General features: G+C 35.5%; 5 protein-coding genes across 5 annotated transcripts; 2 read left to right on the top strand and 3 right to left on the bottom strand.

Moving 5' to 3' along the window:
- Positions 1 to 4,709: 4,709 nt before the first annotated feature.
- On the top strand, positions 4,710 to 7,921 carry LOC105163687 (myosin-like protein). Its single transcript, XM_011082129.3, has 5 exons — positions 4,710 to 5,327; positions 5,588 to 5,893; positions 6,035 to 6,205; positions 6,837 to 7,052; positions 7,182 to 7,921. The coding sequence occupies exons 1-5, from the start codon at positions 4,848 to 4,850 to the stop codon at positions 7,758 to 7,760; spliced, it is 1,752 nt and encodes a 583-aa protein (XP_011080431.2). The 5' UTR covers positions 4,710 to 4,847; the 3' UTR covers positions 7,761 to 7,921.
- Positions 7,922 to 9,969: 2,048 nt separating this feature from the next.
- On the top strand, positions 9,970 to 11,250 carry LOC105163631 (putative serine/threonine-protein kinase WNK11). The gene has a single exon (XM_011082055.3). It carries the CDS (start codon positions 9,970 to 9,972, stop codon positions 11,248 to 11,250), a length of 1,281 nt encoding a protein of 426 aa, XP_011080357.2.
- Positions 11,251 to 11,387: 137 nt separating this feature from the next.
- On the bottom strand, positions 11,388 to 16,633 carry LOC105163632 (phenylacetaldehyde reductase). Its single transcript, XM_011082056.3, has 6 exons — positions 16,497 to 16,633; positions 15,245 to 15,414; positions 14,139 to 14,330; positions 12,433 to 12,595; positions 12,023 to 12,209; positions 11,388 to 11,757 (listed from the first exon to the last, which is right to left on the bottom strand). Exons 1-6 carry the CDS (start codon positions 16,600 to 16,602, stop codon positions 11,601 to 11,603), a joined length of 975 nt encoding a protein of 324 aa, XP_011080358.2. The 5' UTR covers positions 16,603 to 16,633; the 3' UTR covers positions 11,388 to 11,600.
- Positions 16,516 to 20,097, bottom strand: LOC105163688 (phenylacetaldehyde reductase-like). Its single transcript, XM_088881685.1, has 6 exons — positions 19,770 to 20,097; positions 19,361 to 19,530; positions 19,004 to 19,195; positions 18,595 to 18,757; positions 18,023 to 18,209; positions 16,516 to 17,579 (listed from the first exon to the last, which is right to left on the bottom strand). Exons 1-6 carry the CDS (start codon positions 20,026 to 20,028, stop codon positions 17,399 to 17,401), a joined length of 1,152 nt encoding a protein of 383 aa, XP_088737811.1. The 5' UTR covers positions 20,029 to 20,097; the 3' UTR covers positions 16,516 to 17,398.
- Positions 20,098 to 21,061: 964 nt separating this feature from the next.
- Positions 21,062 to 23,428, bottom strand: LOC105163633 (phenylacetaldehyde reductase). The gene is made up of 6 exons (XM_011082057.3): positions 23,200 to 23,428; positions 22,572 to 22,741; positions 22,258 to 22,449; positions 21,976 to 22,138; positions 21,629 to 21,815; positions 21,062 to 21,374 (listed from the first exon to the last, which is right to left on the bottom strand). Exons 1-6 carry the CDS (start codon positions 23,303 to 23,305, stop codon positions 21,221 to 21,223), a joined length of 972 nt encoding a protein of 323 aa, XP_011080359.2. The 5' UTR covers positions 23,306 to 23,428; the 3' UTR covers positions 21,062 to 21,220.
- Between the last annotated feature and the right edge of the window lie 590 nt (positions 23,429 to 24,018).

The following is a 24,018-nucleotide window of genomic DNA, read 5'->3' as shown; positions in this document are numbered from 1 at the left end:
CTTCCAATATTAGGTGCAAATTAATATATATAAAAATACAAATATTACTAGTCATATAAAATGACATCCCATATGGTCTTTTACATAAGACAATCCCATGCTTTATTTCTTGTAATTATCCTAATTTTTATTTTTATATACTTTGACTTTTGCTCATTTAGCATTTTCAAATTTTTGAATTTCAATTATGTGTTTAACGTTGTAATCTCTTCGGATTAACGGTCATTAGGAACATAACGTCCAAGAATTAGATTCAAAATAATGGGAAAATTTTAATAATTAAACATCGGAAAGTGCAGTGCGTTGTTTGCTGAATTAGACAAAGTTTTTTGAAATAATAAGCACTGATTGAAGTACCTAAATTCTTATCATGTTTGATTTTATTTTATTTTTAATAATTCCATTAATCAATGTGCTAACGTTCATGTTACAACTATCTTAATCAATTTCGAAAGTGTGAAATTGAGGAAGTCAAATACTTTCTTTATTATGATCGATTTTGTTCTGCTGAGTTTACATTTTTTATCGAAAGTTTATTGATTTTGTTCTAAAAGTGGTGTCCCGTTAGAAAAAAGATAACTTTGAGCTAATATACTGCTCGAATACTTTGTTCCAATCGGACGTAAAATGGTAATACGCACTTAATTTAAAAAATCAAAACGAGGAACTTGAGAAGATCACATGTATGTCCGTATTATCCAAAATCTCTCATACCGTGGATTTAATTTTTTCTAAATTTTATTTTATTTAATATATACACAACATGTTTATAGAAATTACTTTGTTTAGAGGCATTTTGTTCTGAAAATAGAATCCCACATTCAACATCAAGTCGTTATAAATAAGGGTTACACGTAATTTATCTTCTTATGATATGAAAAATGAGTAAAAACACTCGTATAAATTATGATAGCAATAGCACACTCCACAACACAGATGTCAAAAATCAGACAACATCAGCAATACCAGAAATGGCTTTGTTATGGTTCTTTAGTCATAAAAGTGGTATGTACCATTTGGTGTAAACTATAAATCTCAAAATGATCAATTAATTACCGTAAGTTCCTACGTATTCGAAAATGAAACAAAAAGGAACCAAATAAAGAGAAGGTAAATAATCTTGACCTATTTGCAGTTTAAAATAAGATTGAGAGTATTTTCACTCTTCACTCTTTGGGTAGTTGCGATTTTATTTGGTCAAGTCATTTTCATTAAAAATGCATTCCTATTTTAATTTTGAATTTTTTGAAATTATAGGTCACATGGTTTGGTCATAGTTGTCTTATCTTGTCAGCATGTCTTTTCTTGTTTCAAATTAAATAAAATTGCTCTCTCTTCCAACCATTTTGGTCAACCCTCATAATTAATTTATGTCACATAAAAAATACATAAATTCTTAATTCTCTCACATATATATCTATATTTAGAAATAACTAATCCAAACATATTTTCAATTTTCGCATAAAATCAATAAAATATTTTTACACAAATACAATTATTAGAAATTAAAAATAAAAATGAAAACACAAGCAAACGAATTCTGAGCTTCTTGGCAAAAAGTATAATGAATATGTAATTGGGTGTTGAAAAATGAATGGTATGGAGTATGGAGGAGATGTAATAAATGAGAGAATATTAAATAGAAAAGAGGGAAACAGAGCTTAAACGGCACGCTGCTAATAATATTGAAAAAACAAAGAATCATGCGAAAAGTAAATGAGGAGTTGCAGACAGCACCTCGTCACCTGTGTCTGTGTTTCTCTCTCTCTCTCTATCCCTCTGCCTTTTCTTGGAAATTAATTGTCTTCGCCAAGCATCAATGTCCCCTTTCCGGAAGATTGCATTTTAGAAAATTATAATATATATATATATATATATATATATATTAAATTCAAAAAGATATTTTAATCAGTTCATCAGAAAAATTGAATAAAAACCTATCAGAATGAGCTCATTGTTGGACGGACGTTAATATCAAGGGGGTATTTGTAACTTTTTTCAAACAATAATAATGTATTTTTAATTATGTTAAATTTCAAGAAATATAGTTGTAACTCACCCTAAATATTATGTTAGAACAACGCCTCCTTAGGGGTGTACCTATATGACTAAACAAAGGGTATATTACATTAATACCCTTTGAGTTCAGATTAAAATGCTCAAAGATCTCTTATCTTTTTGTAAAATTACAGTTATACTTCCTGATGGGTGTTTGTGTGATCTTTGCCTCTGAAGAGGCGTGTATTTTTAATTTCAAAGATAGAATCAGGGGTGTATTTATAATTTTGTGTTAGTGTATTTCGCCTAAACTCAAATAATGTGAATATAATTTACACTTAAACTATGCATGGATGCAATTTATTGAAAAAATGAATGGGTGTACTAACTACATGATCCTACACCACTAATTGCCAATTAAAGCAACATAATTTGGAGAAATTATCAAAATATAATTGAGAGAGATTTGAACTTAAAAAAGTGATTGATCAAAATATATCCCACGTGATCAACTTGTTAATGCCACACTTTCGTCAAAACAAAGGAACAACTCACAACTACACTGCATTAAACTCACCTAAACCCCACTCCCCACCCTCCCTAATTTTAATATTAGGATAAATTACATTTTCACTTTTGGAATTAGCTTAAAATACACAAATATTAATTTCTTTTACGAAATTACAGTTACGCTCTCTATTAAAAAAAGAAAGCTATACAATACAAATATATTACACTAACACAGGGTGAAGGGGTGTAACTGTAATTTTATAAAAGATATGGAGTATTTATGTAATTTAACTTAATCTTATGAGATGTCGATATAATATATCGTCAAAATTTAATTTGTAATATATTTTTAATTTTTTTCTTCATGAATATCGAAAAAAAAAAGAATAGAAAAAGAAAAAGGTTGCATGAATGAGACTGCACTGCCATTTCAAAATCACTGCTCTCTGACTGAGTCTTTTCATGTTACGAGGTTGCACGCCTCTTCTTCCACATCCAACGCCCACAAACCATAATTATTACTCGTCGCTCCGATCACATTTGATGCGTGTGCAATAAAAATAAAGGGGGTATTTATTCTTCGTTTTTTTTTAATGTGAGATTTGATGTAATTATATATAAATTTTTTGTACTTTAAAAAATTATATATAGATTTTTTGTGGTTTGAAAAATTATATTTAACACATTTGATATTTGCTTCTATCTAACAAATTAGTCCTCTCGTTAGTCAAAATCATTGAATTTCTTGATATTAACAAAATACTGAATGGAAATTGATATTTACCCTTGATTGACTTATTATAGGTCAAAATATTTTTTTTCGAACTAAACTACCCTTATAACGGTGAAAATATATATTCTCAAATGCATTACTGCGTGAAGACGTACGAAGGTAATTTGATCATAAAAAGATTTTTGACATATTATAAGTCAATTGGGGGTAAATATAGATTTTTTTTAATATCAGCAAATTTGGTGAATTTCGGCCGATGGAGGAATTTATTTGTTAGATAGAAGCAAACCGTAGGGGTGCTAAATGTAATTTTCCAAACCACAGATTGTCTAAGTGCAATTACACTAGATCTCAGGGAAGGAAAGTTTAATTATCCTAAAATAAAAAGTATAATTTGATCAACATATTGATAAAATAAATTAATTTAAATACGCATAAATAAAAATTTATTGATAATCACAATTGAATAAAATGGTGATTAGTTTATAAAAAAAAATATAAGTATTTTTAAGGGCATTTTAATCTATTAATATGAGCTAAGAAAGTTACTCTCGAAGTCTCCCATTAAATAATATTAAAAGAGAAAATCTATTTATTTATTTTGACCAGAAAAAAAAAAGTAATTTAATTATTTGGGAATCAGAACACAAGTTCAAGTTTCTCGGTAAAGTGTTTGGTGAGGTTAAATGTACGTTTGAACTATATATTTATTTTTACATGATTAGACCTTGATTTTTTGCAACAATAATCAGACATAGAGATTCTACTCAGCGCATAAGCAATCCTTCTTAACGGGTTTGTGGGATGTCACCCTTATTTTTTTAATTTTTTTTATAATAAAAGAAAGTATAATTATTTAAAAAAAAAGAATTTCGTATTTATATCGCGAGTATATTAAAAATTATAGATAATACTTTTGTGATTGAGAATCAGAAACAAAATTATTTTTCTCATATTTTTGCAGTATTTGTATAAATTATGTCATTGATAATATATATGCATATATTTTACATAAATAATTATATAATATAAAACATATTTAGTGTATTACTGTATAATAGTGTTGGAGTTGCATGCTAACCTAATATTAAAATAAAGAAAAGGATAATTACACTTTTTTTTTTCAAAAATTTGGTGTAATTACACGTAAATATTATATGATTTGAAAAATTACATTTCGTACCACAAAGGTGTGCTTCTACATAATAAATAAGTCCGTAAATTAAAATTTATCGAATTTGATGATATTAATAAAATTTTTTACATACTATCCATTGATATATTATTAATTTATTATAGGTAAAAAAATATTATAGTAATATTTAGAGGACCTTTTAGTCATATTTATTTAACTTAGGCAGGAAAAGAAATGCAAATAACGATACCTTTTGGTCGATTCGCAGAGAATCCAGCTCATCACTCTCTCTCTCTCTCTCTATATATATATATATATACACAGAGACATCTCTCTTCTCTACCGTTGAATTTAAATTCCTCCTACACCACGGCTAATTCCCTCTTCCGCCAGAGCAGCACCCCCACTCCCACTCCCAGTTACAAAACCCAAAACGTAACAACAGCGCAGTACCATAGCCACCACTGTATCATGTCAACTGCGTCAAGAAGAACCAAATGGCATCCAACTCCGCCGCCGCCGCCCAGCCCCAAGATCCTCCACTTCCCCCGCAGCCGCAGGACCCGCCGCAAGCAGTCCAAGCCCACCACCCACCACCACAATAACCCATTGCTAGTCATGCACCAAAAGTATCTGTCTTACAAGGGGAAGCTGGAGAACTTGTTTGATCAAGGAAATAAAGACTCGCCTTCGACGTTGGAGTTGTTGGAGCCTAACTCAAACTCGAAAGTATCGGCCGTCGGCGTGGAGAGGAGGGAAAGAGTGGAAGAAGAGGACGAGGAGTGTGGCGGCGGTGGTTTTGAGGAGGAGAAGTGGAGGTTTCAAGCGGAGATATTGAGGGCGGAGTGTAATTTCTTGAGAATGGAAAGAGAGTTTGCTTTGAAGAAGTTGGAGAGGAATAGAGCTAAGATGGAGAGGACCCTGAGATCAGCTGTTCAGACGCTTGTCTCTGTTAGTTCCGTTCTCTTTCCTTTTACTGTTGTTGTTTGTTAAATAGTTAGCCTTGTCTCAGAAGAAACAGGTTCGATCAAAGAAGTGGAAAATACAGTGTTTTCTCAATCTTAATTTGTGGGGCGTAAGAGTTTTTTTGGGATTTATTTGAGTTCATTCAGAGCACTGTTATGCTTCAAGATCAAACTTTTAATTTCTGAGTTTTTCATGATTCAATTCTTTTTACTATCTGTCTTAATTTTATCTCTCTGGATTTGCAGGGAAGAAAGAAGATTTTTGAAGGAAAGAACGTGAATGCAGTGCTGGAGGAAGAGATTGAAGACTTAGCAGAAAAGTTAGAAGAATTGCAGAAGAGCTCAAGAAGCAAAGATGATGAAGTTGGAAACTGCAGCAATTTTGACAAGAAAGCTTCCGTTTTGCAGCGTCGACTAGATAAACTCGGAGGATTATCCGATGAAAATAGTAGGAAGGAGCTGCAAGAACTTGCTGAATCAAGCTGGCCCATCAATAACACGAACCATGACATCAGCATCCGCAATGGGAAAACCGGCAATAAGTCCAATAATGTAAGAACAACTTGTCTGATTCCTGTGATCAGAAACATCCTAACATGCATTCAATCTCTCATTTTATCAACGTTGAGGATTTCTGCAAGATTCTTGTGGGCTATGTATCTATATTGGATTTGAATAAAACATAATTTTCAGGGTGATATGCTGAGGAAGAAAATGGAGGCATTGTCAAAGGGAATGTTAGAAAGAGTGGAGCAAGAGTATGGTTCAATTCTTACAAACAGTTCTGTTGCCAGCTCTGCTTCTACTTCCAAGAGAATTGATTGTCCTGAACTCTCTAGTTTCCCAACCAGACAGTTTTATCAGGCAAAGTCCAGGTCTCTTCTCTGTTAGTGGTATTTTTCAAAATTTTCCCATTTCAAAATGAGTAACAGTTCCTGATTAAGTACATAACTCCTTCAATTATGTGCCTTTTGATGCTACTAACAATAATTTTAACTGTACTTTTGGGGCTAAGTCTAGTGTTTTTATATGCAGTAATGTTGTTGGTTGGTTGCTTCGCACTTCCCAAAACCCACTCAGTTAAATATGCTGAAATCAAGCTTGGACCACTGATATCAAATTGCAGTGTCTGATTTTGTTGCAGTTTTCTTCTTTTATGTTGTTTTATGTTGCCTGAGACGGCTTCCAGAATGTGAAATCTGAGCGTTGGTCGGTCGGTCAGGTAGATTCAATCAGTTTGGTCAAGAAATTCAAATGCTTGACTCATACACATCTTTTGAGATTTCAAAAACACATGTAGTAGTTCATTTCTTGCAGTGTCAGCAGCAGACGTTGCCGCCTTCGTTTTCTGTGATTGTATGTTATGGCTTTCTTGTATGCTAATCAGTGTTAGAGATTTCTTGTTTTGAATAATTTGTTGATATTGTATGAACAAGCCTCTAATGTTTGTAGTTATCAGTATGATGAATGAAATGTTTCTTTTTTTCTTACATAGGAATCAATGTTGCATGAGAACAAATGCTCGGGACGTTGCAAGGCCATTGTTCGTAGAATAGTGGAGCAGGTGAGGGCCGAGACGGAGCAATGGTCCCAAATGCAAGAAATGCTGGGGCAGGTGCGTGGAGAGATGGAAGAACTTCAGGCGTCTCGTGATTTCTGGGAAATTCAAGCGCACAATTCAGAACACGAGATTCAATCCCTTAAGCAAGCTGTAAGTGTCGTATTTCATACGTATTTTGTTCATAGAACATGAATTCTTGAACTAGTTCTAACTCATCGATATCTTGCCTTTGTCAACGTTGTCTGATGTTAGTTTCTTTGATTGTGTATGTTTTTCCAGGTGGAAGAATGGAAAGAGATGGCTCTTGGTCATCAAAACAAGGTGGACAAACTGCAGCTCGAACTATCTGCACTCAAAGAGGAGATTCAAAAGACGAAAGCAGGTCTAAAACCGAGCCAAAACAGGGAGCCACCGCTTAAAGTTAATCCGGATGCACCTGCACCGGTGCCTCTTGGGAAACAACTCGAAAAGGAAAAGCTCATTTTGAGTTGTCGTTTGAAGAAAAACAGGCACAATGATGAAAACAGGTGCAAACTTGACGAGTTCAACGCAGATGGAAACAAGGAACAAGCATCAAACAAAGATTTACCACCTCTTTCATTGGGCAAACAACTTGCAAAGGAGAAGAGAATGCTTCTTCGTTGTTTGAAGGAAAGCCACGATGCTAGTGAGAAAGGCAGCATCGTGGCCGATGGAAGGAGAGCCCTGTACTCAAACAGCGTTAGGATCATAGCCACGGAGCGTTCTCCGTTAAGGGATATTGGAAATTCTTCACCCTTGGCAAGGCAGCACAGTAGATCAGCTTTTCCTTTTCATAGCCCTGAGAGCTCCAGAACAAGAGAAAGCTTCAGGAAGTGATTCTGGACTATTAAGAAGAGATCATCTTCTACATATACTTAAGTTTTTTTATCCTATGAATTTTCTTTACTAGTGGAGATTTAGTCCAGTTTTGTCCCACTGGGAGTTTTTTTAGATCAAATGGTGAATAATGAAGTTCATGATCTTACACACCAAGAAAATCTAACACTTGCCATGTAATTGATTTACGGTCTGAAATTCAACCTAATTAATTATATAAGTATAATAATATTTACAATATGATTAATTGAGAGTGCAGTTAAAATAACTTGTCGATCAAAATTAAGAGGTAGAATTGATTTTTGTTCCTAAGTTTTGATTATAATTGCAAATTCCTTAGCCCAAGCTTATTGTATAATTTTTATTTCTTGTTATTAAATTTAAATAAAAATTACATATAAGTAACTAAAGATTTATACTAGATAATTACTACTTTTATTTCAAACTATTAACCATTACTTTACTAGAGGTCTAAATTCATTACATCTCAATCTACAAAAAACGGGAAAATTATACTTTTGGTCTCTATACGTTAGTTCATAATTTATTCAGTCCCTAATCTTTATAAATTATTATGATTCGGTCCAGTCAGTAAAAGTGGGTTTAAGGTTGTTAAGAAGGAGCGAATCAAATGGAGCAAAATTATAAATATTAGGGGTCAAAATCATATAAAAATTAAAGATCAATGTCATGCCTCGAAAAATTTAAGAACCAAAATCGATTTTGACGAACGTATAGTGACAAAAATGTAATATACCCTACCAAACACTATATCATAATTCAAAGACATCTTTATGTAGATTATAGATAAAGTAAGAAGGTGTCCAAACCTGACCGGACTTTGATTTAAATATAAGTTGTTCAAACTCAAACCCAACTTGACTTGAACTAATTTTCAAACTTGTTTGTCATCTCAAGAAACAGTTTAGTACGACGATTAATTAATTATTAAAAAATAATTATAACATTTGAATCCACAATTTTTTGATTAAATTTGCTAATACAAATTGCAGTTAATTTTTAAAATTAACCTCATTGTAAGGTTAATGAAAGAATCAAAAGAATTATTTAACAAACACAATCGGTTGCTGAATAATAAATAATTATGGTCGAATAAAAGAAGTCAAACAACACACACACACACCAAAAAAAAATACACTTTGCGTTCGACACGTAAGTTTAAAGAATATTACATCGCCCTCTTCTAACGTTTGGTGTAATTATATGTCGATTCGTTGTGGTTTGAAAAATTACATATAATTTCTTGACGTTTGTTCCCGCTAACAAATAGATCCATCCACTAGTCATAATTAACAGAATTTGTAAATATTAGTAAAAAATAAAATAAAAATTCATACTTATTGCCCATTGACTTATAGTAGATTTATTGAATGGACAAGTAAATAATTTTCTGATCAAACTATTCTTGTTATACCTCGTCACACTGCTAATTTGTATGATAATAAGAGTAGTTTGATCATAAAATCTGATTTATTTAGCCTTCAATAGATCAACAATAAATCAATCAGAGGGTAAATATGAATTTTTATTTGATTTTTTGCTAATGTTAATAAATTCAATAAATTTTTTGACTAATAAAAAAATCTATTTATTTTACGAAATTAAATATTATGAATATTAAATATAATTTTTTAAACTAGATAAAATATACGTATAATTAGGCCTACCTTTTTAGGTGAAAGGATTGAATTTTGAAAAGGATTTTAAACATGGGGTGCCCTTCAAAAAGCCAGCTCCGCAAATTCAGGCTGATCTTAAAGACATGGTCATATTTTGACGGATTATCCATAGAACAATAGGGAAACAGAATCCGAATTCTTGTAGAGTTGCGTTTTGCGCCAACCTCTTGCAGATAGATATATATCCAATCGCTGCCTTCTGCGTCAGAATCATCGATCTCTTTTCTTCTTCTTAATTCTTCTCTCAATATTTGTGGGTTGTCAAGAAAATTAACAGAGACAACAATCTTGATGAACAAAGAGTAATGAGGTTTCGAGGACAAAATCAGACATCGGAAAGATCTGGTTTGGAGCCATTGTTGAAGATGGATTGCTGTTTCTCTCGTGTGTGTTCTTGTTCGATTAATGATCCATTCTCAGCTGCCCTGGAAGCCTTTTCTGAGCACCTTTTTGTTTAGCGTCTTTGCTTTCGAGTATTTCAAGCCATAGCCCATAGGTCATCTTTACCCATGGATTCTCAAGGGTTTCAAAAATCTGATTTTCGTGAAACTGATATCGCTGAGAGATCGCCCTGTTGCAGTTACGCTAGGTACAAGAAAATCTTGGGGAGAGGAGCATTCAAGGATGTGTATAAAGGGTTTGATCATGTGAATAACATGGAGATTGCCTGGAACCAGATCTGTGTGGATGATGAGAGCACCTTAAAGTCCTCGGGAAATCAAGAATCATTATGTTCTGAGGCTGTTTTGTTGAATTCCCTGAACCATAGGAACATCATGAAGTGCTACAGCTATTGGGTGGATTACGACAACAAATCTGTGAATATAATTACGGAGTTGTTCAGTTCTGGGAGTTTGCGGCAGTACATGAAGAAACTCGGCGGTGTTGATATCCAAACTATCAAGAATTGGGGCAGGCAGATGCTACAAGGACTGGAGTATCTCCATAGCCGAAACCCGTGTATTATTCATCGGGATGTGAAGTGTGACAATATTTTCGTTGATGCTAGCAAGGGTGAGATCAAACTTGGAGATTTTGGGTTGGCTACTGCGATGGAGCAGAGCCCAGTTCGGGTACTGGCAGGCACGCCTGAGTTTATGGCACCAGAGTATTATGACGAGGAGTACAACGAGTTGGTGGATGTATATGCTTTTGGGATGTGTTTGATGGAGTTGGCTACTTCTGAGTATCCCTATTCTGAGTGCACAAATCCAGCACAGATCTTCAAGAAAGTGACATCTGGGATCAAGCCTGCTGCTCTGGGGAAAGTGCAGGATCCTCAGGTGAAGGAGATTATAGAGAGGTGCTTTTTACCTGCTTCTTTGAGGCCATCTGCTGTGGAGCTATTGAAGGATCCATTCTTCTCATTTGAAATTCGAACGGAGATAGAGCATAATAGTAGATGTCCCAGCTCGACGACCAGCAGCAGGGATTCTTCCTTGACAGTTGCAGAGATGGATGAATCACGTGCAGTTTCCAGTTCAAGTTTAGAAGTGGACTTTGGAGTTGATTCAACAGATCCACTAGTTCGGAACGAAGATCAATACCTTGGAGTGGAGAGTTGCTACATCAATGAATCGGGTTTTTCGGAGATATATGCAATGTACAATTCCATCTCCCTGTCAGATGCTACTAGTGGTAAACTACCCACCTCTTGCTGTCAGTCTTCAGTGGGAGATGTCTCTATGAATTCGAAAATCACCTTCGCTTCGTCGTCCGGTGCTGCATCAAAGGATTTTCTTTTCTGTATATCAAGACTGTCCTTACCTAGAAAATCACAACTTACATAGCCCTCTTTACCATTAAGAGTAAGTAGACAGTAGGATTCGTTGTAAAGTATCTTCTTCCCAGTGGAAATAGACATCTTTCAACATGAAAATTGAATGAGTGATCTTCTCATGCTGCTTTGCCATTCAATACTTGAGAGTTTGTAGTTGCGAAAAGCAAATGATATAGATGGTGTTGCAATGAGTTCACTTACAAAACAGTACGCAATTTCGACAAGCCATCCAAAGGCAACACCATTATAACTGTTTATACACAAAGTACAGAAAGAGTTTTATAGTTCTTTGGTAACAACTACAGGATATTTGGAGATGATACCAAACCATATATAGGCCACACGAGAAGAAGGGGGCATTCAAATAGCCAGTGGGGCTTTAAAAAAGTTCTTCTCCTTCAAGCTTTCAACGGTTTCCTTGAGGCTTTCTTTGAGAGGAGTGAATTCAACACCTAGGCCTTTTGCTCTTTCTTTTGAGACCTGGTACGTAGGCATAAATGGCTTGTCATCAGCACACCTGTAGAGGAGATTTCCATGAAAATACATGGATAGATCAAGAGTAAGACTTGTGAGTTTGGTTACAACTACTGCAAAATATGAAAGTCTTGACAATTTTGGGTCAATCAATCATCACATTATACATCATATATTTGGTCAATCAAAAAGGATTTCAGACCACCATCACTTCCCAAACCGCATGTACGTAAAAGGATACAACATGATCATGCAGATTTGTCAAGTTCACATCTATACATTAAAATTGAGTCATAATAACAACTTACTTTTCAGGAAGTTGAAGATTAGGGTACAGTTCATGCAATATCTTCACGACTTGTGAATAGTGTGCAACACTCTCCACCACACAATATCTTCCATTAGCTGAGGGATTCTCAAATGCCAGAATATGAGCATTTGCAACATCCTTTACATTTACCCATCCTGCTGTAGCATTTGGGTATGTTTTTGCACCTGCACATTTCACAAAGAGGTAGAGATTACCAACCGAGAAGTCCAATGTATCAGAATTCAATCACAAAAACAAGAAACAAGAAACAAAAAATTAAGAATGAATGAGAAAAGGAATGCTTTGAACAAGGAGATAAACTTGGAACAATATTAGCAAGTGAATAGAGAAGGGAGGTGTGTTTTAGACAGGGAATAAAAATCTAGGCATTAACAGAATAAAACTTACCATTTATCAAGTTCAAAATTGAAGCTGAACTTGTGTTGAGAGTTGGCTGCAACAGCGGACCAATTACCATGGATGGGTTTATAGAAACCATGTCAATACCTTTCTCCTTCACAAACTTCCAGGCAGCATCCTCGGCCAATGTCTTTGAAAGCATATACCATTGCTGCTCGAGCAACGTGGCAAAAGATTAGCAAAGAATGCGGCATTTTTTGGGTCAAGCAATTGAAAAATAAAGAAAATGAACATTTCTCAAGAATGCTTGGCACCAGCAGTCAGTCAACAGGTTTGCTGACCAACATAGTGATCACAAACTTTTGTCACAATAAATTAGGTTGGTTCTACAGTATTTCTTGTTAGATCACTCAGCAAAATGCTTCCATTTGGTTGAGAGAGAGAGAGAGTACCTAGATCAAACAAAACAAGAACTCGATACATCCTAAGATTAAGAAACACTCTTGGTATAGATGATGTCTTTCCGGAAACACTTGAAAAAAAATTATTATTGGCTACAATATTAGTGGCTATGGCTAAAAACTGTGGTAAATGACTATTATTTACTACAGTAAAATAAAATCGACACAAAAACTAGCTTTTAGCCATGTCAAATGTTTTCGCCACCCTTGCAAAAATCACGGCAAAAAACTGTTGCGCGGCAGTGATCAATAATTATTTGCTACGGCTATTTGTTCTTAACTATGACAATTGACCATGATTAAATGTTATAATTTTTCTAGTGAAAAGTTATCTAAATGAAGAAAGAAGAAGAAATACCACTTGCTACAATATATTGCGTAGAGCTCATACATTGAATGGAGAATACTAAAGAGAACATATTTTTTAAAGCCATTCTACAATCTACATTGAGAAATACAATCAAGGACCTAATGTAGAAGTGCCTTTTTAATTTAAAAATTTAATGGAGAAGTGCCTCTTTCTTGTTCTAGCTTCTTCACCAAGTTGGAGAACATACTGCAAGTCTTTTAGAAGGTCATTTGTATGGCATCATAAATGGTGAATAGAAATGACTTTGTTAAGGAAGTCTGTCTTCTATTAGCAACTGATGAAGACACACAAATGAATATGGGCTTCATGAAGTGAGGAGAGAGTATTAACTTTTAGAGTATTTCAAGTTACAAAGGCATAGGGCTTGACAGTACATATCATTAACTTGGGAAGAATCTGAAGAGTGCCACCATCAGTGGTCCAAGGCAGTTTAGCAAACTAGAAGACCAGAGTGCTGGCAGGACATCCACGAAATAATATTCCAATGACACTACAAGTAAATGAGTGCAGCTTTCTCTGGAACAGAATCGATTGACTTGGGTCCTTTAAGGAAATGATGACAACTTTCTTGGGACGATATTTTTGTCCAAAAATACACATTGGGTAGGTAGGGCAAGAGGTAGGAACAAAATATTTCTTCTGTTATAAGAAAATGATTACTCCTGAACTTGTTATTCTGGGGCAAAGGGAATCTGTCATATATTTTTCAAACATGTTTTTATGATGGAACATTTTTATTCTTTGGATTTGGGCGGATTGTCCCTTTGATGTTCAGTAAGTCAAGATATAACCACACAGGTACATCATTGCAAAAACACTTGTAATTTATAGCACCAACCAAAAAAGTAACCATGCTGGAAGCTCTGCATCATAAACATGATAAGCAATTGCCATAAATTGAAAAAGAGAAACACAACAATGACCTGCATTTGTTTGCATAACTCCGGGTCAGACCACCAAGTCTCATCAACTACCACTTCAGGTGTTCGAGGTTTACCATTGAAAAAAACTGCAACTATGGAAGATGTCAAAACAACCCTTTGAATGGATGGTGTTTTGGCACATGATCCAAGCACATTCAATGTCCCCTTTAATGCAGGATCAATTAAATCTGCCTGAGGGAAGTGAAAGATGAATTGAGTCAAAATTCTTGCTACACATGGGGAAAGTAGTTCATAGTACAAGAACCAAATAAGGATAAAAAGATGCCAAATATTAAATTAGGCTGACTATGAAAGGGTTTCTTTCTAATAGTTAACTTGAATAATATTTGTAAAGACTACATGAACTCCTGTTCAACAAACAGATGGAAAAATTCACGCACACCCCACACCAAATGTTAAAAGCATGAAAACAAAACCTTTAATCTGAAATGCATCAGTACAATAAATAGCTAAGCTCATACTCCAAAAACTACATTCAGTAATGAAGAATAAACTGAAGTTCAGCAAAGTAAGGGGAAAATACAAGAGGTGTAGGTATTACTGCCAGTTGTTGCCTTCAAGAGAAATGCTATATATAAAGGTGTTGGCACGTTTTGTTAAAATTGGCAAGCAGCTGAAATAAAGCTCATGACTATGTTATGGAAAGGGGCTGCAGTACTTTCGTTTACATTAAGTTTAACTGACACATATAAGCTACACGGCTACATAGAGAATTCACTTACTAACAGAACTTTGCCATTAAATTTCACTGGGCTGCATTTAAGAAACAGACTTCTGTTTTTTGCCTGGTCTGCACGTCTGTTACAGGGCTTTCCCTCCCCGCCCAATTTTTCTGGGTAAAAATGTGATTACTAAGAAAAGATTTTAGGAGACAGCTCTCAAATACATAGTTTCTGTCTAGCTGATCATTATACACTAGCACATTATTTTAGCTTTTCACTATTACCATAGTCCTTTTAATATCACAGCAGTTCCCAGAAACCATGGAGGCCAGTCTCTTATTAATTTCTGCTCTCAGCAGATGAGGTCTGTCATAAGGAGAACCCATGTAAACGGAAAAGAGGAAAAAAGAAAAGGGCAGACACCTGTGGATCAGTGGTAGCAAAGTAAAATGGAGAAGCTGTATGAAAAACACCGTCACAACCATCAACTACAGCATCGAAGGACCCTTCTTCCAATAGATTAGCTTTTATCAAGTGAAGTCTCTCCTTTGCTCCCTCAAGTGAAAGTAAGTGCTCTGTCTTCTTCGGATCATCTGCATATTATTCATATGTCAAATGAATCATAAAGATCTTCACGAAATAAGAGAAGGTAAAGCTGAGAATGTCTAATCTTCGCTTGTTATAAAGGTGGGAAGAGGCTAATATGGTAGTGTTCTCTCATTGAATGATGGGAAAAGGTTGGAATTGACAAACAAGCAATGACATTAGTTCAAATATTAGTTCATCATCAGGACCAATAGGGGCTTATCAGATATCCGCACTGGAAATTGAACCTACTTACTTCCGGAATTTTCAAACTTTACTAACTCTGGAATTTAACAAACATTTAGAGGAAGATAACAGAAAATATTATGCCATCTCCACGAACTAGAAAAGTGACAAATGTTACAAATAGAACCCGTTTGATCCAATAACCATCGAGAAAATGGAGAAACAACAACAGGTAAAGGCTAATTGGAAGAAGAGTACATTGAAGTCCCTTAAGAAATATCTGGGTGGTGAATATTCTGTTAAATGAAGCAACAAGAGTTGTGTGCAATGATGATACTTGCATAGTTGAATCTTGAAGTTCTGTCCTTGACATTCACTATCCCTATGCTCCATGGATTTGGTGGAGTTAGTAAGATCAACTTGATCATATCATCTACTTTAACACAACAAATACTCAAGACTTGACGATACAATTTGTTATTCACCAAAGAATCTATGAGTGCCTTCCCCAGGAAAACTTCCTTTGCCAAAAGAAACACTATGTTGATAGATCAAAATTCAATCAGAACCTGTTTTCTTTTGTCTAACATCCAAGAATCAGTTGCAATTTGCAGTCCACAGAAATTTAAACACCAAAGCAATTTATAGTCACCGAATTAATAAAAGGGTAAAGGCAGAGATTGGAGAAAACGTTTACTACTAATAAGCAAAGCCATATATTTCACCAAAAATGGTACAACACAGGGACAAATAACTAAAACAAATCATTCAAAAAACCAGAATCATCAAATGGGAATCTCTTGTATCCACTCAAAATCATAGCTTTACTTCACACGCAACAGCACAAATCATCAAACGATAATTTATAGAGATAAGATGAGGGCTGGGAACAGAGTTACTGAACTGGGGTCGCGAACAGAAGCTTTGACGGTGTAACCACGCTGGAGCAAGAATTTGACAAGCCAAGAAGCAATATAGCCTGATGCTCCTGTTACACACACTGTCTTCATTCTCCCCGCTACTTTCTGCTTCTCAACCCACTCTCCAACCTTTTCGGTGCCTTTCAGTGTGTGTACTGTGTGTAAAGAGTGTCTGAGGGAGAGAGGGAGAGATACAGTGGCTTGAAGAACTGTTAGCTAAATGGGCTTTCAATTTCATGATCATTACTACCGCACCTACCAACTTCAAATTATCTCTTGCGTTAAGTGGTTTTATTTTATATTTAAATCAAAACAGGAAATAAAATATCCTTTTAAAAATGATTAAATAATAAATACATTTTGCACCCCTAAACTATAAATCATAATAAAATGACCCTTTATAATATACATTTTTTTTTTTTGTGAAGAAAATACCCTTACTATTTTCTTAATGGGATGGGTCCTGAGTTTTGACAAACTCGCCCTGTTGTCATCTCTAATTGTCAAGTAATGAAAAGTAAAAATACTATTAATGGGACATCAATATTTAATTAAGTTGTCATTAGTAGGATCTTGATGAGTTTAAAAGTTCCCAGCCCCATATAATACCAAAAAAAAAAAAAAAAAAACAAGGAAAAAGCAGTGCTACTAAGGTTGTGAAGAGGCTTTATAACTTTTCTGGATCAAATATAGGATTTATATATACTTGGAATGTGATGATACCAATCATATATACAATAACCCTCACAAAATCAAAAATTTTGTTTTATCAATAGTTCTACTAATCCATATTTAAAGTTAGTTCGTCATTTTATTTATTTCAAATTTTTTATTTAATTAAATAAATACAATAAAAATTTAAATTACGCACACACATGGGATGTGTTCAATCCGAGGAGGAAGGGAGCATTGATATAGATGGTGTGGCTTTAAAGAAGTTCTTTTCCATCAAGCTTTCAACAGTTTCCTTGATGGTTTCTTCAAGAGGAGTGAATTCAACTCCCAGGCTTTTTGCTCTTTCTTTCGAGACCTGGAACGTAGGCGCCAGTGGATTGTCGTCGGCACACCTGTGCAGGAGATTTCCATGACAATGAATGAATAAATCAAGAAAATCCCAAGTCGAAAATCGGCTACAAATGCATCGCGGAACATACAAGTTTGCTGGAAGGCGTATGAGAAGTAAAAGGGAAGACCTTAGTGATAAGAGCTACACAATTCTTTGAAACTTCAATATGCACAGTGCTGTGTTCATTGACAAATCATGCCTAAGTAATGAATATATGCATGCCAGCAGAAGACAGGAAGAAGAAACCATGTTATTACAATGCTCGTTAGGTTCAATCACTCAAACGTATCGTTAACGTCCCTAGTACTTAATAATGGACGAAAGAGATTGCCAAAAATGTACTTCAACAAAAGTAGCAAACCGTGCATGGTTCATTTTGGTAATTAAGGGTAAATCAAACATCAGAACAACAGCATAATGAATAGAATCATAATAAGGACTTACTTCTCAGGAAGTTGAAACGTCGGGTACAGTTCACGCAATATCTTGACGACTTGAGAGAAGTGTGCAACCCTATTCGTCATGCAATATCTTCCATTCGCCGTTGGATTCTCAAATGCCAGAATGTGAGCATTTGCAACATCTTTTACATTTACCCATCCATATGCAGCATTCGGGTACGTCTTTGCACCTGCACATTTCGCCAATGGGGAGATAGATATCACCAAAAATTATTGAGAACAAAGATATTAGGCATGGGGACTAAGAATTTGATCCACACATAGCATACAAGTTAGTTGCCCTGCATTATAGCAAAACCAAAGTTTTGTCAATTGTATTGCCATACAATTAGTACTTTGACTAACTAAAATTTTTACATATTTTCACTCAGCAATTACAGAAAACTAAACAGACAAGAAATAAGCTACAACAAACATATCAAAGACTCCAAGAGTAATCTCAAGCGAAAGAAAGATGCCCTTGAGACAATATTTAGAAAGTGACTCAATATATATAGAAGAGTATCTGCGTCTTCTACGGGACAAAATGAGTAAGCGTTAAGTGGGCGAACTTACCGTTCATCAAGTTCAAAATTGCAGCGGAACTTGTGTTGAGAGTTGGCTGCAATAGCGGACCGATTACCATAGATGGATTTATAGCAACCATATCCATACCTTTCTCTTTCACAAACTTCCAGGCAGCATCCTCAGCTAATGTCTTTGAAAGCAAATACCATTGCTGGTGGAAGTAATTGCAACAAAAAGTTGTAGTGAAAAATGTGCGTTTTTTTGGAATGAATCACGAAACAACGGAAAAGGAACGATTGTTGAGAAAGGTGGGGCATCAACAGCCAATCAACAGGTTTACTGATGGACGAAATTTTTTTTATCTTTATATATTATGGTTAATGCTATAAGTTTTTCACGAGAGTAACGTAATCAACAATTCTCAGAAATAGAATAAGATCAAGAATAGAAGATTGACCTGTGTTTGTTTGCAGAACTCCGGGTCAGACCACCAGGTCTCATCGAGTACCAGTTCAGGTGTCCGAGGTTTACCATTTGCTAAAATTGCAGCAATGGAGGATGTCAAAACAACTCTCTTAACGGATGGCGTTTTCGCACATGAGCCAAGCACATTCAGTGTCCCCTTTAATGCAGGATCAATCAATTCTCCCTGAGGGAAGTGTGAACTCAAGTTAAAATTGTTTGCTAAACTCTTTGCAAATTGAAAACCTCTGAGGCCTGCCTATCTCTCTTCAGCTTTCACACTCAGTAGATCAATGAAGTCTGGCATAAGGAGAAACCCCATATAAAGGCAAAAATATGAAAGAGCAAGAACCTGTGGATCCGTAGATGCGAATTTAACAGGAGAAGCAGTATGAAAAACACCATCACAACCATCAACTACAGCATCGAAGGACCCTTGTTCCAGTAGATCTGCTTTTATCAAGTGAAGTCTCTCCTTTGCTCCATCAAGTGCGAGTAAGTGTTGTGTCTTCTTTGGATCATCTGCATGGATTATTCCAGATCTCCTGTGAGTCATTCTCATGAAATAAACAGTAAAGATTAAAATATCACAACTCCGTTCCGTGGCTTCTTGATAAGGTGGGCAGAGGTGATGAAAGCTAAACAAAGTAAAGCCCATGAATGATGCAACACAAAAAAAATCAAATTTATGTATGATGATTACCACAGCCCATATTACCAGATGAGAGAGAGATGAAGGGGTGGGGAGAGAGTTACTGAACTGGGGTCGCGAACAGATGCTTTGACAATGTAACCGCGCTGGAGCAAGAATTTGACAAGCCATGAAGCAATGTAACCTGATGCCCCAGTTACACACACTGTCTTCATGATCCCCCCGCTCTGCTTTCTGCTTCTCAACCCACTCTTCAACACTTTCCCGTGTCTTTCAGTGCGTGAAAACACTGTCCGCAATATAGGAAGAGAGATGGTGAGAGTAGGTGTTGGCAGAGTTCGGTTAATGATCCGATCCGTACACGCCATCGAACTGAAAATTCAGTAAGCTCCGAATATTGTATTCGGCAATTAATTTTGGAGAATTTCGTCGTACGGTATTGGTAGTAATAACTTCATAAAAAAATCGAAAACGAATGAGGTATTAGCTTTTTGATTTATGACACAAAAATTCATAGCAATAATCAGTTGCACGGCGTTGCCAACATTAATTGTTGCACTGCCTGTATGTCATGCAATCTCACTTTTAATATATGTCTTTTTTATCATAATTTCTTTTATGAAATATTTCTCATTCAAATCTATAATTGTTTGTTGAATGGTTTCTTAGCCGACCAAGGAGTGTATATCCAGGGAGGGAGACCACAGGGTAGAGCTCGACAGCGAGTGACTGCCAAAGGCGCGAGCCCCAAGGTGGGGAGAGTTTTAAATTGTTTAATATATGTAAGTTACGAGCCTGAAAATTAATATCGATCAAAAATTTGGCTGAAAGTCTGTCTGTAAATTTAGAAAATTACTCGATCAATACTGTTTCACATAGAAAAATAGAATAAATGTCCGTATGAGAATATTTTTGCTTCTAATTTCAATAAAATAGCAAAAATGTTGTGTGGGCTTTCAAAAATCTGTTTGATGCAGCTTGGCAAGGAAGTTTTGGATGAGGGTGCATGATTGTTTACATGTAAGACCTATATTTTTGGAGCATGTTTTACTACCCTAACAAAAATATACTGCATCCACTCAGATCATTGTATTATGTATGAACAACTATCTTTTACACATTACATAAGTTATGCTATTTATGAAATTCAAAATTTACTTTTAGAAGATGATTTTTGTTGCATTCAATTCAATTTATTTTATTTATCAAATTGGAACTTTGCTAAATAAATATAATAAATAATTTTTCATACTTTAAAATATATTATAAATAAAAATAAAATTTACTAATTGGATAGTTAATCTAAAATTTGAAAAGTTTGATAAGTTAAATTATCTTATAAGTTGAGGGCATTTTCGAATCACAAAAAGTCATATAGTGTGAAAACCTACACCTTGTGCCTATAGCAATTATTTTCTTTATATTAGTATAAATTTGTAATTTATTTAATTTTCTCATAATCAGAAGAGCAAACAGATGGAAAACATGTCCCAAATATAGAATCTAAGCAGATGAAGTTCCCTGTCCCTCATATTACAGAAACACACACCATTGGGACACTCAGATAGCTGAAGGAGCTGGCAAGAACTTCTTCTCAATCAAACTTTCAACAGTTTCCTTCAGGCTTTCCCTGAGACTAATGAATTCAACACCTATACTTTCTGCTTTTTCTCTGGAGAGCTGATGCATCGGTGCGAACTTGTCGTCTTCACACCTGCGGTCCGTTTATTACAACATTCAGTAAGCATAGTTACAAATTCTCGAGTCCGGTATTGCTTCAGAAAGTTCAGAAAACATTTGAATTCACAGAATGAAAGTTGTCGGAAAGATTCAATAGGATGTAACTAAGGTTTCACTTAACATTGCTATAGCAATGAATATTTTCAGCGTAATCGAAACGTGTTTTCACTTTAATTACAGTTTCAAGAACTGAAAATTGAAAATTAAAACACAAACATAGGCACTTACTTTTCAGGAATAGGAAGAGTTGGGTACAATTCACGCAATATTTCCACGATACTTGAGAAGTGCGCGACGCTTTCAGCTAAGATGTATCTTCCGTTAGCTGATGGATTCTCAAACGCCAGTATATGTGCGTTGGCGACATCTTTGACATTCACAACTCCGTAGGTCCTGTTCAAATATGTTTCCGCACCTGTGTGTTCAAGAATAAGCTAAAACTTTCCAACGAAAACTTCAAAGAAACGTACAATAGTATTAGCCCCAGCAGAGGATGTGAGGTGATCAATAAAACAACGGTGCTAGCAAAAGGACAGAAGGTTAAATAATCTAAGCATGCAGGATGTAGAACATACCATTTAGCATGCTCAAGATGACGGCAGAACTAGTGTTAAGCGTCGGCTGCAATATTGGACCGATAACCAGGGACGGATTTATGACGATCAAGTCGATTCCTTTCTCTTTGGCAAACTTCCAGGCAGCTTGCTCGGCCAATGTCTTTGAGAGGGAATACCATTGCTGGTCGAAGCAATTAGATAAATTGGTTATTCTCATATATCAAGAAATGAAGGGATTCTTATCTTCGGTGGAAGCAATATAATGGCTACTTAAGAAAAGAAGAAGAATACAACACACACCTGAGTTCGTCTGCAGAAATCCAAATCAGACCACCATGTCTCATCAATTACCACTTCAGGTGATAGAGTCCTTTCATTAACATAAACTGAACCGACAGATGCTGTCAAGACAACCCTTTTGACGGATGGCGATTTAGCACATGATCCAAGAACATTAAGTGTCCCTTTTAGTGCAGGATCAATCAGTTCTGCCTGAAAATGAGAAGCTAATTTAGTCAAAGATATGCATATGTACTACTTGAATCTTTCCTGCTACTTATCCAATTTTAAGAGAAACCTTGTGCAGAACAAAACGGAAAAAATGGAGCACGAACCTGTGGATTGTCGCCTGGATCATGAAAAGGAGACGCGGTATGAAATACACCATCACAGCCGTCAACTGCAGCATCAAAAGAACCTTCGTCCAGTAGATTTGCCTTCATCAACTGAAGCCTCTCCTTGGCCCCATCGAGCGCGAGTAAGTGCTCCGTCTTCTTTGGATCATCTGCAGATTGTTAGGAAATTTGGTTCATTAACAAGATTATTAAGAAATGCGTTAGGATCAAACATTAGCGACCATTTTCTAGGCGACAGTGGCCATTTATTGCAATAGATTCGTATTAGTTACATGCTTGGAAATCGACCCCGACAACCAATATGTTCTAAACTACCTGGATGTTAATGTAATTGGTCGGATTAATTCACAGTCAATTCCGAAAAGGGCAACATCATAGTACAGAACTAGAACAGAGAATTCACTTGTCTTACATAACCCATTCTTGGATATCAATTTCAAGACCCCAAGAGAGTTCTGTTACCTGGCAACAATTTACGGCAAAAACCAAACTCGGGTTGCAAATTTAGAGCAACGATGTAAGAAACTTATACACAAAACAAGAACAAAAGATTTCAGAAATAAGAGCACAATAACGTTTCAACGTAAAGAGAGTGAAGGAACTGAACTGAGGTCGCGAACGCATGCTTTGACAGTGTAACCCCGCTGGAGCAAGAACTTGACAAGCCATGAAGCAATATAACCTGATGCTCCAGTTACACACACTGTCTTCATGATTTCCCCCGCGCTGATTTCTGCTTCCAACCCACTCTTCAACACCTGTCCGTGTCTTTCAGTACGTGTAGTGTGTGTTTTGACAGGAGGTGGATATTTTGAGAAGAGGGGTGTGGAGTGATAGGGACTGTGCATGGGATATTTTCGTTGTTGCATGATTATATTATAGTCCTCACCACTCACGTGCACATAATTTCCTTTTTTTTACGGGGAAAAAAGGGTTACCAACCATTTCAACACTGATCAAATAATCTTGTCCGAAAATCTTTGTAGCTGAAATATGTGCAGTCTACTTTTGGTTATGGTAATTAAGATGTTTCTTTGCTTGTCTTTAGCCATACGCTTTGAGAATCATTTGAACAAGAAGCCAAGAATCACATTCTAGTATTATACTTTGTACAATTCATTTAAGAGAAAATGATAAAGAAGTTGAGTCAAGTACACTTTATTCCCTATCCACTATACAAAATGTGTTTTTATTTTTCATTTTTTCTTGTGGATTGTATAATATATCTTAACGTTGACCTCTTTAAATTAATAAAATTGATGGTCACAACGTACGATCTTTGCATGCATAAATTAATGTCAAGTGTGTGTTGTAATAGAACATGATATCCCAAGCTTTCTTTTCACTTGAAAGCCGAATTAGAAGTTCTCGCAAGCCCACCTGAAGGCCCATGTAGCCTAATTAAAGCTAAGGTTGTCAGGTTCAT

This window comes from Sesamum indicum, linkage group LG6 (assembly GCF_026168435.1).
Source record: "Sesamum indicum cultivar Baizhima isolate 11 linkage group LG6, ASM2616843v1, whole genome shotgun sequence".
Classification (NCBI taxonomy): Eukaryota; Viridiplantae; Streptophyta; class Magnoliopsida; order Lamiales; family Pedaliaceae; genus Sesamum; species Sesamum indicum.
The sequence above is the reverse complement of the archived record's forward strand: the minus strand, read 5'-3'. Positions and strand labels throughout refer to the sequence as shown.

Excerpts from the sequence above, each read along its gene's own strand:
- LOC105163687 (XM_011082129.3), top strand. The coding sequence starts at position 4,848 with ATGTCAACTGCGTCAAGAAGAACCAAATGGCATCCAACTCCGCCGCCG. Across the intron at positions 5,328-5,587 it reads CTGTTCAGACGCTTGTCTCT|GGAAGAAAGAAGATTTTTGA; the intron begins GTTAGTTCCGTT and ends CTGGATTTGCAG. Across the intron at positions 6,206-6,836 it reads CAACCAGACAGTTTTATCAG|GAATCAATGTTGCATGAGAA; the intron begins GCAAAGTCCAGG and ends TTTCTTACATAG.
- LOC105163631 (XM_011082055.3), top strand. The coding sequence starts at position 9,970 with ATGGATTCTCAAGGGTTTCAAAAATCTGATTTTCGTGAAACTGATATC.
- LOC105163632 (XM_011082056.3), bottom strand. The coding sequence starts at position 16,602 with ATGAAGACAGTGTGTGTAACAGGAGCATCAGGCTATATTGCTTCTTGG. Across the intron at positions 14,331-15,244 it reads TTGCTACCACTGATCCACAG|GCAGATTTAATTGATCCTGC; the intron begins GTGTCTGCCCTT and ends CACTTCCCTCAG. Across the intron at positions 12,210-12,432 it reads AATTTTGAACTTGATAAATG|GTGCAAAAACATACCCAAAT; the intron begins GTAAGTTTTATT and ends TGAAATGTGCAG.
- LOC105163688 (XM_088881685.1), bottom strand. The coding sequence starts at position 20,028 with ATGGCGTGTACGGATCGGATCATTAACCGAACTCTGCCAACACCTACT. Across the intron at positions 19,196-19,360 it reads TCGCATCTACGGATCCACAG|GGAGAATTGATTGATCCTGC; the intron begins GTTCTTGCTCTT and ends CACTTCCCTCAG. Across the intron at positions 17,580-18,022 it reads ACGTTTCAACTTCCTGAGAA|GTGTGCCGACGACAATCCAC; the intron begins GTAAGTCCTTAT and ends TCTCCTGCACAG.
- LOC105163633 (XM_011082057.3), bottom strand. The coding sequence starts at position 23,305 with ATGAAGACAGTGTGTGTAACTGGAGCATCAGGTTATATTGCTTCATGG. Across the intron at positions 22,742-23,199 it reads AGCATGCGTTCGCGACCTCA|ATGATCCAAAGAAGACGGAG; the intron begins GTTCAGTTCCTT and ends AACAATCTGCAG. Across the intron at positions 21,375-21,628 it reads ACTCTTCCTATTCCTGAAAA|GTGTGAAGACGACAAGTTCG; the intron begins GTAAGTGCCTAT and ends AACGGACCGCAG.